Source organism: Ranitomeya variabilis, chromosome 6 (genome assembly GCF_051348905.1).
Source record: "Ranitomeya variabilis isolate aRanVar5 chromosome 6, aRanVar5.hap1, whole genome shotgun sequence".
Taxonomy (NCBI): domain Eukaryota; kingdom Metazoa; phylum Chordata; class Amphibia; order Anura; family Dendrobatidae; genus Ranitomeya; species Ranitomeya variabilis.
Window position 1 is genome coordinate 470,207,827 of NC_135237.1, and position 16,691 is coordinate 470,224,517.

General features: G+C 45.0%; 1 protein-coding gene across 3 annotated transcripts in view; it reads right to left on the reverse strand.

Annotated features, from left to right (window-relative positions):
* MYBL1 (MYB proto-oncogene like 1) overlaps positions 1-16,474 on the reverse strand; it is a 58,527-nt gene extending 42,053 nt beyond the window's left edge. For 2 of the 3 annotated variants that reach the window (XM_077270595.1, XM_077270594.1), the window contains exons 1-4: positions 16,176-16,335; positions 3,364-3,469; positions 3,191-3,262; positions 1,898-1,990 (exon numbers count right to left, since the gene is read on the reverse strand). In XM_077270595.1, the coding sequence (XP_077126710.1) occupies positions 1,898-1,990; positions 3,191-3,262; positions 3,364-3,469; positions 16,176-16,195 (291 nt within the window). In that variant the 5' untranslated portion in view covers positions 16,196-16,335. Of the gene's footprint in view, positions 1-1,897; positions 1,991-3,190; positions 3,263-3,363; positions 3,470-16,175 lie in introns of all 3 variants that reach the window. The other variant, XM_077270596.1, reaches the window with a different exon arrangement.
* Between the last annotated feature and the right edge of the window lie 217 nt (positions 16,475-16,691).

Consider the following 16,691-nt stretch of genomic DNA (forward strand, 5'->3'; position numbering starts at 1 on the left):
CCTTCGTCAGTAACGTACTAAGGTTAGAGAAAAGACCATAGGGTCAAGTATCACAAAAGGAGCAGCGTCTTACATAAGGGCCAGAAGGGAGCGGTACTGTGGAGTACGTGGTGAGGAGTGGCGTAGACAGACGCGGATTCCACCGCTGAGACCAGCGGTGGAATCCGCGTCTGTCTACGCCACTCCTCACCACGTACTCCACAGTACCGCTCCCTTCTGGCCCTTATGTAAGACGCTGCTCCTTTTGTGATACTTGACCCTATGGTCTTTTCTCTAACCTTAGTACGTTACTGACGAAGGTCCATGTGTAGGACCGAAACGTTTACTGAGTACCACTACAATAAAGCGCACCTTTAAGCATCAAGTTGAGTGCTAGGTTCTTTTTATATATAGTCTATTAAGGTGTGGGAACCTAACCTTAGCACCAGTCTGTCCAGTAGTGCACACGGTAAATTTTGTAATATATGTGAAAAACAGACGTCTAAATGAGGGATAATGTTAGACCCTTGTGGAGAATGCCTGCAGAGGAGTCTTATAGGCCAGGTAATACTTTATGGGAAAAAGAAAAGTACCGGTATGCTAGTTAGCCCCCTTTTAGCTAATTTGGATGGCTACTATAAGGCACACGTTAACGTTTTCTATTAGGTTAGAAAAAAGTTTATACTGGAGAATAAAAAATATTTTCTCAAATGGTAGCAAATTTGTAAATTTTAAAATTTTTTACAAATTTCACTATTTTTTCACCATTGTCTGCACTATTAATTCAACCACGGAATGTTTTTTCTGTTGTCCAGAAGTCAGTGCATCCAGTTATCCAGCTGACTCTTCTATAACCTGATTCTGCGCTTCTAAATCATCCCCCTACCCCTTTCGTGCCCCTCTCCCCCCAAGTTGTGTCATGTGACAGCATTCTGGAGACAGCAGAGAACGGATTCTTCTTCCCCACTGGAGGCTAAACACACTCTCCAATATGACTGCAGATCGCACGATTTCACGATGTAGCTGGTGTGGTCGGTACCAGAACATCGGCAGAAGGACTGCGGTACTACCGTTTACTAATATGTAACTAAAATGATGAGCCAGGTCTTACAAGACGTTCTAGACACAATATGTAACTAAAATGATGAGCCAGGTCTTACAAGACATTCTAGACACAATATGTAACTAAAATGATGAGCCAGGTCTTACAAGACATTCTAGACACAATATGTAACTAGAATGATGAGCCAGGTCTTACAAGACATTCTAGACACAATATGTAACTAAAATGATGAGCCAGGTCTTACAAGACGTTCTAGACACAATATGTAACTAAAATGATGAGCCACGTCTTACAAGAAGTTCTAGACACAATATGTAACTAAAATGATGAGCCAGGTCTTACAAGACATTCTAGACACAATATGTAACTAAAATGATGAGCCAGGTCTTACAAGACGTTCTAGACACAATATGTAACTAAAATGATGAGCCACGTCTTACAAGAAGTTCTAGACACAATATGTAACTAAAATGATGAGCCAGGTCTTACAAGACATTCTAGACACAATATGTAACTAAAATGATGAGCCAGGTCTTACAAGACATTCTAGACACAATATGTAACTAAAATGATGAGCCAGGTCTTACAAGACATTCTAGACACAATATGTAACTAGAATGATGAGCCAGGTCTTACAAGACATTCTAGACACAATATGTAACTAAAATGATGAGCCAGGTCTTACAAGACATTCTAGGCACAATATGTAACTATAATGATGAGCCAGGTCTTACAAGATGTTCTAAACACAATATGTAACTAAAATGATGAGCCAAGTCTTACAAGATGTTCTAGACACAATATGTATCTAAAATGATGAGCCAAGTCTTACAAGACGCTCTAGACACAAATTACCCTTTGATCTTCCTCTTTGGTCCAAGGTCCCTTTACAAGCTCAGGATTCAAAACCTTCTGCCACCGATGCTGACACTGAATATCTGACCGGTTCTAAAAGAAGACAAGCCACTGTGATGGAGATCTGCCCAAAGCAACAGCGTGACACACATGTACCTACACATTTCAATTGGAAATATTATTTAGGAACGTGTTACCTTGCGTTACACATGGCCTGGATCACAAATACATCAAGTTACTACATTCTTACCACCTGTTCTTCCAGTTTAAGTGTGGTGCGAGCTCAGGCTTAGCTTCCATGCCAGTTAGATTTGGCAACTAATCCATGTAAATGTACAATGACAAGCAGAAAAGCTGAGCTCTCCGGGCCTAGGTCTCAACTATTAAGCACCACATATGGCACAAGCTAAAATGTTATTCCCATCTCCAAGATCCTATCCCAATATATGGTAGGTGTAATAATAATAATAATAATATTAGCATATACCTCCAATTAGAAATGAAGTATAGTTCTCCTGATTCGCTATGTCCTTTCCCCCATGTGCAGGGCATTGCAATAGCTTACATATCCATGGTTACAGTCACTCACATAGTGACAGCTTTCCATGATTATGACCACTAAGGCTATGTGCACACGTAGGAAGAGTCCTCTGCGGGTTCTCCCGCAGCGAATTTGATAAATCTGCAGGGCAAAACCGCTGTGGTTATCCCTGCAGATTTATCGCGGTTTGTCTTGCGGTTTCCGCTGTGGGTTTACTCCTGCACTTGTTTTACTATTGATGCTGCATATGCAGCATCAATAGTAAAAAGATCTAATGTTAAAATTAAAAAATGGTTATACTCACCGCCCGACGTCCCGATCTCCTCGGCGCTGCACGGTTCCAAAGATGCTATGCGAGAAGGACCTTCGTGATATCATGGTCATGTGACCGCGACGTCATCGCAGGTCCTGCTCGCACAGCAACCCTGCAACTGGACGGCCGCGTGCAGTGCTGAGAGGTGGGAGGACTTCACGGGCCACCAGAAGGTGAGTATATCATTATTTTTTATTTTAATTCTTTTTTTTTTTTTTACACAAACACAAATATGGTTCCCAGGGCCTGGAGGAGAGTCTCCTCTCCTCCACCCTGGGTACCATCCGCACATGATCCGCTTACTTCCCGCATGGTGGGAGCTCTCCGGGCCTAGGTCTTGGAATTTTTCATAGATACTAATTTACTAATTGGATGAGTCAGGATGCCTTTAGATCATTAAGGTCCATGTAGAAAGCCCATGTGTATTGTGCCAGCTTACCATGAAGTGACAAGCAACTAGAGCCCAGTCATCTGTCCCTTGATGTTCAACTAGTTTCTTCAATCTTGCATCCTAAAAAAAACAAAACAAAAAAAAACAAAAACACATCTTCAATGAAAACTGAAGACATAAAGAGAAGGAATGGTGAGACATATGGAGCCTGTAAACACTACCTCTTCTTTGGACCATTTAACTCTATTCCAGACTTTCTTCCCAGATTTCTGCACTGGAATCTCATAATCATGGTCAATGTATTGAAGATCATCATCTTCGTCCTCACTGGGGATAAAGACGAGGAGAGATGGAGTCAAACAAGCCATACAGGCAGTTAAGGCACATGCATTGGGTCCAATGGGAGTTAGGCTCAGCTCATGTTAGCATCCTCCCCATACACAGGAATCTTCTTCTCTACAACAATAATAAAAGAGAACGGAGAACAGACCCTGTGGCCACATTGTCGTCCTCTAATCCAAGATGGGGGAAGAACGGACACAAAATTTGGGTGCATAAATGAAATTATGTAAATATATAATCTCATTATTGCTATGATGAGCCTTATCTTCTATGTTCCTTCCTGAGTTCATTTAAAGCTGCTATATAATAGAGCCCATTTAATGAACACTATACAAATATAGGGCTTATCACATTACTGAAGCAAACACTGTGCAGACAGTATGATACAATGTGAAGAACACATGGTCAGATTTATAAAGACTTGTTCCTGCTGTCAGGAACATTATCTGAATTTTTACAGTAACAAGGGACTCAAAACTTTTACAAATCAATCACACTCAGCTGGATGGCCACAGCCGAGACGTGCTGAGGCATGCAGCTGGATGGCCACAGCCGAGACGTGCTGAGGCATGCAGCTGGATGGCCACAGCCGAGACGTGCTGAGGCATGCAGCTGGATGGCCACAGCCGAGACGTGCTGAGGCATGCAGCTGGATGGCCACAGCCGAGACGTGCAGCTGGATGGCCACAGCCGAGACGTGCTGAGGCGTGCAGCTGGATGGCCACAGCCGAGACGTGCAGCTGGATGGCCACAGCCGAGACGCGCAGCTGGATGGCCACAGCCGAGACGCGCAGCTGGATGGCCACAGCCGAGACGCGCAGCTGGATGGCCACAGCCGAGACGCGCAGCTGGATGGCCACAGCAGAGACGCGCAGATGGATGGCCACAGCAGAGACGCGCAGATGGATGGCCACAGCAGAGACGCGCAGATGGATGGCCACAGCAGAGACGCGCAGATGGATGGCCACAGCAGAGACGCGCAGATGGATGGCCACAGCAGAGACGCGCAGATGGATGGCCACAGCAGAGACGCGCAGATGGATGGCCACAGCAGAGACACGCAGATGGATGGCCACAGCAGAGACGCGCAGATGGATGGCCACAGCAGAGACGCGCAGATGGATGGCCACAGCAGAGACGCGCAGATGGATCTCCACAGCTCAGATATGCTGAGACGTGCAAAGACGTGCAGCTAGATTGCCAAAGGGGAGATGTGCAGCTGGATGGCCACAGCCGAGATATGCAGCTAGATGGAAGCAGTTGAGATGTGCAAAGACATGCAGCTGGATTGCCAAAGCGGAGAAGTGCAGGTGGATGTCCACAGTGGAGATGTGCTGAGATGTGCAGCTGGATGGCCACAGCTGAGATGTGCAGCTGCATGCCACAACTGAGATGTGCAGCTGCATGGCCACAACTGAGATGTGCTGAGAGGTGCAGCTGGATCAACACACCTGACGTGTGCTGAAATGTGCAGCTGGATGGCCACAGCTGAGATGTGCAGCTGGATGGCCACAGCTAAGATGTGCTGCTGGATGGCCACAGCTAAGATGTGCTGAGTTGTGCAGCTGGATGGTCACAGCTGAGATGTGCCGAGACATGCAGCTGGATGGCCACAGCTGAGATGTGCTGAGACATGCAACTGGATGGCCACAGCAGAGATGTGTTGAGATGTGCAGCTGGATGGAAAGGTGCAACTGGATGGCCACAGCCGAGACGTGCAGCTGGATAGCCACAGCCGAGACATGCAGCTGGATGGCCACAGCAGAGATGTGCTGAGACGTGCAGCTGGATGGAGATGTGCAGCTGGATGGCCACAGCTGAGATGTACAGCTGGATGGACGCAGCCAAGATGTACTGAGTTGTGCAGTTGGATGGCCACAGCTGAGATGTGCCGAGATGTGCAGCTGGATGGAGACATGCAACTGGATGACCACATGGCCACAGCTGAGACGTGCTGAGACGTGCAGCTGGATGGCCACAACTGAGATGTGCGGAGACGTGCAGATGGATCGCCACACCTGACGTGTGCTGAAATGTGCAGCTGGATGGCCACAGCTGAGATGTACAGCTGGATGGACGCAGCTAAGATGTGCTGAGTTGTGCAGCTGTATGGCCGCAGCTGAGATGTGCTGAGACGTGCAGCTGGATGGCCACAGCTGAGACGTGCAGCTGGATAGACGTGCAGCTGGGTAGACGTGCAGCTGGATAAATCTCCTAGAGTGTCCAAACTTTTGCATCGGCCCATTTTCCTTTTTATAATTTTTAAAATGTATAAAATTACAATATATATATATATATATATATATATATATATATATATATATATATATATATACGCACATACATAGTAGCCGCTGGTTGCAGTGTCTGAAAGAATGCAAGGTTCAGGCCAGCGGCCCAATGATAATATTAATATTAACCAACAGGCCAGACCGCATATCAAATATAAGGGTTGGGGGTCACTTGGGGAATAGTGATCACAAAATAATAAGTTTTCATGTAACCTTTAATAAGATGGGTAGTAGGGGGGTGACAAGGACACTAAACTTCAGGAGGGCAAATTTCCAACGGATGAGAGAGGATCTTTGTGCAATTAACTGGGACGATATCCTGAGACACAAAAATACACAAAGAAAATGGGAGACGTTTATTAGCATCCTGGATAGGACCTGTGCACAGTATATACCGTATGGGAATAAACATACTAGAAATAGGAGGAAACCAATATGGCTAAATAGAGCTGTAAGGGGCGCAATAAGGGACAAAAAGAAAGCATTTAGAGAATTAAAGGAAGTAGGTAGTGAGGAGGCATTAAATAAATACAGAAAATTAAATACATTCTGTAAAAAGCAAATCAAGGCAGCAAAGATTGAGACAGAGAGACTCATTGCCAGAGAGAGTAAAAATAATCCCAAAATATTCTTTAACTATATAAATAGTAAGAAACTAAAAAATGACAGTGTTGGCCCCCTTAAAAATAGTCTGGGTGAAATGGTGGATGAGGATGAGGAAAAAGCCAATATGCTAAATTACTTTTTTTCATCAGTATTTACAAAAGAAAATCCCATGGCAGACAAAATGACTAGTGATAAAAATTCCCCATTAAATGTCACCTGCTTAACCCAGCAGGAAGTACAGCGGCGTCTAAAAATAACTAAAATTGACAAATCTCCGGGCCCGGATGGGATACACCCCCGAGTACTGCAGGAACTAAGTACAGTCATTGATAGACCATTATTTTTAATCTTTAAAGACTCCATAATAACAGGGTCTGTACCACAGGACTGGCGTATAGCAAATGTGGTGCCAATATTCAAAAAAGGGGCAAAAACTGAACTCGGTAATTATAGGCCAGTAAGTTTAACCTCTACTGTGGGTAAAATCCTGGAGGGCATTCTAAGGGATGCTATGCTGGAGTATCTGAAGAGGAATAACCTCATGACCCAGTAGCAGCACGGGTTTACTAGGGACCGTTCATGTCAGACTAATTTGATCAGCTTCTATGAAGAGGTAAGTTCTGGACTGGACCAAGGGAACCCAGTGGACGTAGTATATATGGACTTTTCCAAAGCTTTTGATACGGTGCCACACAAAAGGTTGTTACATAAAATGAGAGTAATGGGGATAGGGGAAAATATGTGTAAGTGGGTTGAGAGCTGGCTCAGGGATAGGAAACAAAGGGTGGTTATTAATGGAGCACACTCAGACTGGGTCACGGTTAGCAGTGGGATACCACAGGGGTCAGTATTGGGCCCTCTTCTTTTTAACATATTTATTAATGACCTTGTAGGGGGCATTCAGAGTAGAATTTCAATATTTGCAGATGACACTAAACTCTGCAGGGTAATCAATACAGGGGAGGACAATTTTATATTACAGGATGATTTATGTAAACTAGAAGCTTGGGCTGATAAATGGCAAATGAGCTTTAATGGGGATAAATGTAAGGTCATGCACTTGGGTAGAAGTAATAAGATGTATAACTATGTGCTTAATTCTAAAACTCTGGGCAAAACCGTCAATGAAAAAGACCTGGGTGTATGGGTGGATGACAAACTCATATTCAGTGGCCAGTGTCAGGCAGCTGCTCCAAAGGCAAATAAAATAATGGGATGTATTAAAAGAGGCATAGATGCTCATGAGGAGAACATAATTTTACCTCTATACAAGTCACTAGTTCGACCACACTTAGAATACTGTGCACAGTTCTGGTCTCCGGTGTATAAGAAAGACATAGCTGAACTGGAGCGGGTGCAGAGAAGAGCGACCAAGGTTATTAGAGGACTGGGGGGTCTGCAATACCAAGATAGGTTATTACACTTGGGGCTATTTAGTTTGGAAAAACGAAGACTAAGGGGTGATCTTATGTTAATGTATAAATATATGAGGGGACAGTACAAAGACCTTTCTGATGATCTTTTTAATCATAGACCTGAGACAGGACAAGGGGGCATCCTCTACGTCTGGAGGAAAGAAGGTTTAAGGATAATAACAGACGCGGATTCTTTACTGTAAGAGCAGTGAGACTATGGAACTCTCTGCCGTATGATGTTGTAATGAGTGATTCATTAATTAAATTTAAGAGGGGACTGGATACCTTTCTGGAAAAGTATAATGTTACAGGGTATATACACTAGATTCCTTGATAAGGCGTTGATCCAGGGAACTAGTCTGATTGCCGTATGTGGAGTCGGGAAGGAATTTTTTTCCCCATGGTGGAGTTACTCTTTGCCACATGGGTTTTTTTTGCCTTCCCCTGGATCAACATGTTAGGGCATGTTAGGTTAGGCTATGGGTTGAACTAGATGGACTTACAGTCTTCCTTCAACCTTAATAACTATGTAACTATGTAACTATGTAATGATGCCACTGATCTGTGCTTTCAATCATTAGTGCACTGCCCTGGCAAGAAGGAAGCTGGGAGGCAGGGAGCGGAGAACTCTTGATGAGAAAACCTCTTTAAAACAATTTGACTTTTTTATTGTACAGTCCCACATTGCTGTTGACACATGTGACTTGCTTAGACCAAGCCTACGATGGTGGCAATTGACCAAACAAGTATGCAGATTACACCTCAGTGTTGGGCCTCACTCATGTTTAGCTTTATCTTTCTTGTTTTGAATAAAAAAATAAAAATGAATGTTTTATCCATTCTGGTCCATGTATCTTTCTAACCATCAGCGTAGCATCCGTTTTTCTTGTATGCAGAAAAAAATGTTTTACAGCAAAAACTGAAGGCAATCAGATGTCACACGAATGGCATCCGAGTCGGTGCAGTAAGACCATTAGATAAAATCGGACAGATGTCAGAAAGCAATGCTCGGACTGGCTGGCGGCTTTTAATGTATTTCAATGCTGCTGTCACGATCGGGTCAGGAGAGCCGCCGGACAGTCCGAGCATTGTGTTCCGATCTCTGTCTGATTTATATCACCTGACTGTGCCTTGCACTCAACCATTGACTCGCATTTGTGAGTTTGACCCACAATACAGATCAAAAATGGACAGGTTACCTTTTTCTGTGAATACTGCCCACAAAAAAAAAAAAGCACAGACGTGAAATCCACACTGACTTTACTGGGCGTGTGTTCTATCCGAACACAGAACACAATGTTTGAATGAAGCCTTACACTTGTCAAAAAAAGACAAAACTATTACCAGAGTCACCTTTATTAACCAACCAGAAAAATGATGGTATATTTGCATTTCAAATTTCGGCACTCAGTCGCCCCTGGATCATCTTGGCCATTGGTCGCTTATGACAGCTGCACAGTGACAAATAAAAAAAATGCGCTATTCCAGCTTCAGACTGCGCACAGTGGAACATAATGCTGATATATAGACCACAGGCTCGATTTATCTTTCACGTAAGACCATTTCCTTTGTTTTATCTTTTGGCATTTGATTACATTTTATACCCCAAATTCATCATTCATGAAGTTTGCGCAAAGTAAAAACTGGGTTTTTTTGACAAACTATTTTTTTAAAACAAAAAGTTGCTCAAAAATATCTCCAACTTTTTGAAAGAACAAAAAGTTGCTCAAAAACATCTCCAACTTTTTGAAAAGTCTTAAATGATGAATCAGACGAAAACATCTAGTAATCCTAACTCTGTCCGCAGTGGCGAACTAGAAAAAAAAAAATTAAAACAGGTACAATGAATTTGGAACAAAAAAAATGCAAAACACCAAAGACTCAATAAAAATCAGGCGCATAAGCACTAATGAATCGGGCCCTATATGCCTGGTATTGTCAGAACTACACTGACTGCTCAATCACAATACATTGATACATGTTTATAGTCAATGCTCACAAATTGCTTGCAAGGCAACAGTTAATACCTTCGTCATTATGCAACACAAGCGTCTCTGTCACTACATGGGTTTATCCAATAAAGAGTCACATTTTCCGAAGTGCATTCCTTTGCTGTGAAGCCAAGGGCTGGGCGGCCGCTGTTGTAGAGCTGCCATGAGCAGTGAGGAGGCAGCGGCGGGTGCAGAAAGATACAAGCAGAGTGCTACATACAGATGTATATTATATATTTATGTGCAGCAAATCCTCAACAAGAGACAGAATCACTAAGAGGACCCCACTAGCCCACCGTCTACAACACATTCTTCTGATGGCTTTTCAGTTTTCCATATTCTGTCTTGTTTTCATTGGAATTTTGTCTGTGTATTGTTGAGAATACTTTTCTGCCCAATGATGACAGAAGTATTCTAGGAGTGATACCTTTATACTTTATCCTAGAATACTTCTGTCATCATTGGGCCTAAAAGTACTCACATTGATTTGTCTGGCTAACACGGTACCACAATACAATTTGTTATTGTACGTCTGTGTATTGTGGAGCTCCAATTCCTGTTAATTATTTATAATAAGAATAAAAGGGCCATACTTGTTCGATTTTTTCAATTTTAGGGTTTTTCAGAATAGGGGAAACAGCTTCACGCTTCTTATGGGAAAGAGCCAACAATAGCTGTGGCGACTTACAGATTTTCCACAGCAGCTGCGACAGTTTACTAATCCAATATTTACAGATTACATATTATACCCATACAGTATATCTAGCCATACAACTGCACGATGACCTCCTAGATCAGGCTTGGATGCCTTTTTCCATCTCCTAGATCAGTCTTGGATGCCTTTTTCCACCTCTTAGAGGTGGAAAAAGGCATCCAAGCCTGATCTAAGAGGTGGAAAAAGGCATCCAAGCCTGATCTAAGAGGTGGAAAAAGGCATCCAAGCCTGATCTAAGAGGTGGAAAAAGGCATCCAAGCCTGATCTAAGAGGTGGAAAAAGGCATCCAAGCCTGATCTAAGAGGTGGAAAAAGGCATCCAAGCCTGATCTAAGAGGTGGAAAAAGGCATCCAAGCCTGATCTAAGAGGTGGAAAAAGGCATCCAAGCCTGATCTAAGAGGTGGAAAAAGGCATCCAAGCCTGATCTAAGAGGTGGAAAAAGGCATCCAAGCCTGATCTAAGAGGTGGAAAAAGGCATCCAAGCCTGATCTAAGAGGTGGAAAAAGGCATCCAAGCCTGATCTAAGAGGTGGAAAAAGGCATCCAAGCCTGATCTAAGAGGTGGAAAAAGGCATCCAAGCCTGATCTAAGAGGTGGAAAAAGGCATCCAAGCCTGATCTAAGAGGTGGAAAAAGGCATCCAAGCCTGATCTAAGAGGTGGAAAAAGGCATCCAAGCCTGATCTAGGAGATGGAAAAAAGGCATCCAAGCCTGATCTAAGAGGTGGAAAAAGGCATCCAAGCCTGATCTAAGAGGTGGAAAAAGGCATCCAAGCCTGATCTAAGAGGTGGAAAAAGGCATCCAAGCCTGATCTAAGAGGTGGAAAAAGGCATCCAAGCCTGATCTAAGAGGTGGAAAAAGGCATCCAAGCCTGATCTAAGAGGTGGAAAAAGGCATCCAAGCCTGATCTAAGAGGTGGAAAAAGGCATCCAAGCCTGATCTAAGAGGTGGAAAAAGGCATCCAAGCCTGATCTAAGAGGTGGAAAAAGGCATCCAAGCCTGATCTAAGAGGTGGAAAAAGGCATCCAAGCCTGATCTAGGAGATGGAAAAAAGGCATCCAAGCCTGATCTAAGAGGTGGAAAAAGGCATCCAAGCCTGATCTAAGAGGTGGAAAAAGGCATCCAAGCCTGATCTTAGATCAGGCTTGGATGCCTTTTTCCACCTCTTAGATCAGGCTTGGATGCCTTTTCCACCTCTTAGATGAGGCTTGGATGCCTTTTTCCACCTTTAGTTCAGGCTTGGATGCCTTTTTCCTCATCTTAGATAAGGCTTGGATGCCTTTTTCCACCTCCTAGATCAGGCTTGGATGCCTTTTTCCACCTCCTAGATCAGGCTTGGATGCCTTTTTCCTCATCTTAGATAAGGCTTGGATGCCTTTTTCCACCTTTAGTTCAGGCTTGGATGCCTTTGTCCTCCTCTTAGTTCAGGCTTTTCCTGGGCATAGAGTTGTACAAACATCCGGGACACGCACATGAATTATGCACCGTAGCAGGGTTACCTTCCGTTCTGTAGAAGCCTCAGTGTAAGGTAACCCTGCTACGGTGCATAATTCATGTGCGTGTCCCGGATGTTTGTACAACTCTATGCCCAGGAAAAGCCTGAACTAAGAGGAGGACAAAGGCATCCAAGCCTGAACTAAAGGTGGAAAAAGGCATCCAAGCCTTATCTAAGATGAGGAAAAAGGCATCCAAGCCTGATCTAGGAGGTGGAAAAAGGCATCCAAGCCTGATCTAAGAGGTGGAAAAAGGCATCCAAGCCTGATCTAAGAGGTGGAAAAAGGCATCCAAGCCTGATCTTAGATCAGGCTTGGATGCCTTTTTCCACCTCTTAGATCAGGCTTGGATGCCTTTTCCACCTCTTAGATGAGGCTTGGATGCCTTTTTCCACCTTTAGTTCAGGCTTGGATGCCTTTTTCCTCATCTTAGATAAGGCTTGGATGCCTTTTTCCACCTCCTAGATCAGGCTTGGATGCCTTTTTCCACCTCCTAGATCAGGCTTGGATGCCTTTTTCCTCATCTTAGATAAGGCTTGGATGCCTTTTTCCACCTTTAGTTCAGGCTTGGATGCCTTTGTCCTCCTCTTAGTTCAGGCTTTTCCTGGGCATAGAGTTGTACAAACATCCGGGACACGCACATGAATTATGCACCGTAGCAGGGTTACCTTACACTGAGGCTTCTACAGAACGGCTGCTAATATGAAAAGAGGCTTCAAAAGTCAAATCAATTTTCTAGTGCCGATAATCTGGATTAGAATGGGAAAACTAAATCCAGAAACAAACTATAGAACACTTGAATTAATAAATCCATGACATCTAGGAGAATATTGATATTTATGGCATCTGAAGTCTGAGTTGTAGTTACATGATTACAATGTATCAGGATTACACTACTACTCACAGGACTCAGTCTATGCAGTGATACCATGGAATGAAAACAAAAAGTTTATTACGCCCCAATCCCAAACCATACAAAAACTACAGTCTGGAACCTGATTTTGCACATTTTACTGATAGGATGATTTGCTTGTATTTATTTCACGAGCCTCTTTGTATACATACACATCAATACTGTGCACCATAATAAAATAACATCTTTCAGGAATTTCATCCTTTTTTACCACTTTTCAAAACAAATTGGGTAGTAGTAGATTTTATGGCACACACCACATCCTCCTGTTTATTTGGAGCAATGTGTGCAGAATTCTAGGCCATTTTGCTTGGTGAATCTCTATCGCTCGTGTATAAACACACCACAGACTATGTGGCTGTAATGCCGACCCCCCGTGGTAGCCAACAGGCCACAATTTCACTTCATAATTGTGCGGTAAAATATGAACTGGCAAAAGGGTCATAAGCGGCCAGGACTCATTGTTATATGGGGAAGTGAGGGCTGATTCTACGGAAAAGCTACTGTAATACTAAAGAGGAAGTTAAAGGGATTTTATGGGCTAAACATAAATTTATGCAGCACCACTATCGCACTACAGGTTGCCAAATCTTGACAGTGTGCAATATGCCTCTATCACACCGTAGATTCATGAACTGTGACAGTTTGCAACATGCACACTGTCAAGATTCTCCTGTTGCCTGCTCAAGTGGTTGTTGCTTGAACACTCATGCAATTTCCATACATGTGGATTCTCTAAATAGAACATTGAGAAATGCTGTAAAAGTATGAAAATGGCATGATTGGTCACATGATAACCACTTGAGCATGTAAAGAAAGCAGAATCCTGACAGTGCACATATTCCACACTGTCAGGAATTGTAAATCTGCAGTGTGATATAGGCAGTGCAGAAATTGCATGACACAACACTCCATGCACATGACAAAACAGCCCCATGTGGATGGAGCGGTGATCGATCTGCTGCACCACTTATTATTAAAAAGACCGCAGGTCTTCGGCACTCCCATAAGAGTGAATGGTCCAGAAGTGCCCATGATCGATTACTGCTCTATCAACATGAGGCTCTTCAGAGTCAGAGGTCTTGGGGATTGCTAGGGGCCCCAGCAATCAAATTCCCAGCAATTGGCAAATGATCCCCTATTCTATGTAAAGGCGATTACTTGTAAACACCCCACTTAATACAAAAATCAGTAAATATAATGGGCACCTGTATATAATGGATACCTGTAATTGCTTTTCAGTACATGGAAATTTGAGGCAAAAAAACAAATAAAAACTTCAAAACATTAACAGAATGCCTCACATGACCATTTGCAGTGTGAACAGTAACAAGCCAACTCCGAGGACAAACTGTGGCCCATAATACCTGGACGAAAGATACTTTTCATTATAAATTTAACAAGTCCTCAAGGTCCAAATAAATAAAATGCTGATTAAAAATTTAAAAAAAAATGTAGAAACAAAGAAAAGGAAAAATTTTACTTGATCTGCAATATAACAAGCCAATGCAGAGTCAGATAAGGGCACAATACACTTCTTTGAGTCAGTGCTGCTGTTTTTAATAATATTTTGACAGCCTTTGAGCCGAGCAGCAAAGCATCAAAATGAGGAAGAAAATATAAAAACATGCAAAGAATATGTAAATATGAGGTTCAGCAGATGTGAGGACACAACTTATAGCCAGGCTTCATCAATACATAATGCCCATCATCAGTGTGCCCTAATCGCTTATGGACAGGAGTCAAAGACGTCACACTGGATGTCACTGCAGGGGTTAATGTGACCTGTTCCCAGCCAGAGAAGACACATTATATATGAGCTGCACACACATCTACTAGTAGAACGACACAGTGTATCATACTCACTGTAAACACGGAAATAAATACAATGAAAGAATCCAGGTCTCAAACAGTTACATGTATCCGTGCAGCACAGGTGAAGGGGACAGGTGGCACTGTGTGATTGTAGGAGCCAAAAACACAGATGTATGCAGAGGCGCTGTGTGCACTGGGGCTGTGTGCAGAGGCGCTGTGTGCACTGGGGCTGTGTGTGCATTGGGGCTGTGTGTGCACTGGGGCTGTGTGTGCACTGGGGCTGTGTGTGCACTGGGGCTGTGTGTGCACTGGGGCTGTGTGTGCACTGGGGCTGTGTGTAGAGGCGCTGTGTGCACTGGGGCTGTGTGTGCACTGGGGCTGTGTGTGCACTGGGGCTGTGTGTGCACTGGGGCTGTGTGTGCACTGGGGCTGTGTGTGCACTGGGGCTGTGTGTGCACTGGGGCTGTGTGTAGAGGCGCTGTGTGCACTGGGGCTGTGTGTGCACTGGGGCTGTGTGTGCACTGGGGCTGTGTGTGCACTGGGGCTGTGTGCAGAGGCGCTGTGTGCACTGGGGCTGTGTGTGCATTGGGGCTGTGTGTGCACTGGGGCTGTGTGTGCACTGGGGCTGTGTGTGCACTGGGGCTGTGTGTGCACTGGGGCTGTGTGTGCACTGGGGCTGTGTGTGCACTGGGGCTGTGTGTAGAGGCGCTGTGTGCACTGGGGCTGTGTGTGCACTGGGGCTGTGTGTGCACTGGGGCTGTGTGTGCACTGGGGCTGTGTGTGCACTGGGGCTGTGTGTAGAGGCGCTGTGTGCACTGGGGCTGTGTGTGCACTGGGGCTGTGTGTGCACTGGGGCTGTGTGTGCACTGGGGCGCTGGAGCGGGGGCGCATTAGGGGTCAGATCAGGAGGTCTGTACAGCGCTGTGGAATTAATGGCGCTATATAAGGGAGTAAAAGAAACACACACACATATGCAGACAGCAGCATCAATATTAGTAGTAAACTTTATAAAGGGGTTTTATAAGGTAAACATGATGCTTACAAGAGATGCTGATGGGCAGGATAGAAAGACAAATAATGGGGAGCAGCGTCACCGCGACCCCAATGTACAGACATAGCAAGACTCACCGCATCCCACAGACACACAGGTGGCAGACTACCAGAGCATTATATATATATGTCCTCACCATCGCTGCCGCAGTCACACACACAGGTAGCAGCGCCTCCCGGTACCGGACCAGGACAGATGTGCACACGGCTCGTCGCCCCCTGCACAGTGACAGCTCCGGGCACACACACAGGACTGACCCCGGCGTCGCTTTGATCCCCGCGGTTTTGCTGCAGCCACAGAAGGACTACTAGTCCCATCACGCCCTGCCCGGGCATCTAGTGGTCTGCAGGCTGCTGGAGGGTGCCCGGCTGTCCTGCCACTGGCTGTCCCCGGCACTTCTTACCTGCGATCTCGCCCAGCCATTCCGCACGGTGTATGGAGTACTACAGCCGGGTGACAGGTGCCAGGCGGGGCACAGGCGACATGTCAGGGGCTCCAGTACCCTGTACTTGCACCTCCGCTTCTTCCTGCCAAAGAAAGTCGAAACTGCGCACGGTGCCAACGGCAACGTCTCGATCTCCCCCTGGCCCGAGCCCACTGCTGGTCCCTGGCACGGACTCCCCAGCGCCGCTGAAACAGGGGCGTGGCCTACAGGCAACCAAGCACAATCAGCCAATAGAAAGTTCTGTATGAAGGGGCGGTGCCAATGAACACACGTGGGGAGGAGTGAGATGCTAAGAAGTAGGGCGGGGCTGTGTTAACTTGAATCCAGGTCTTTTCCCGCGCTGCCTTTATCGGAGCTGTGCTGGAAGGATGCGCGGTACAACGTGCACGGCGCGGCCGGGACTGACAGCTCCGCCTCACAGCACCGCGCGCTGTCATTTACATGAGCTGTCATCGTATTACCGGCACCGCTCGC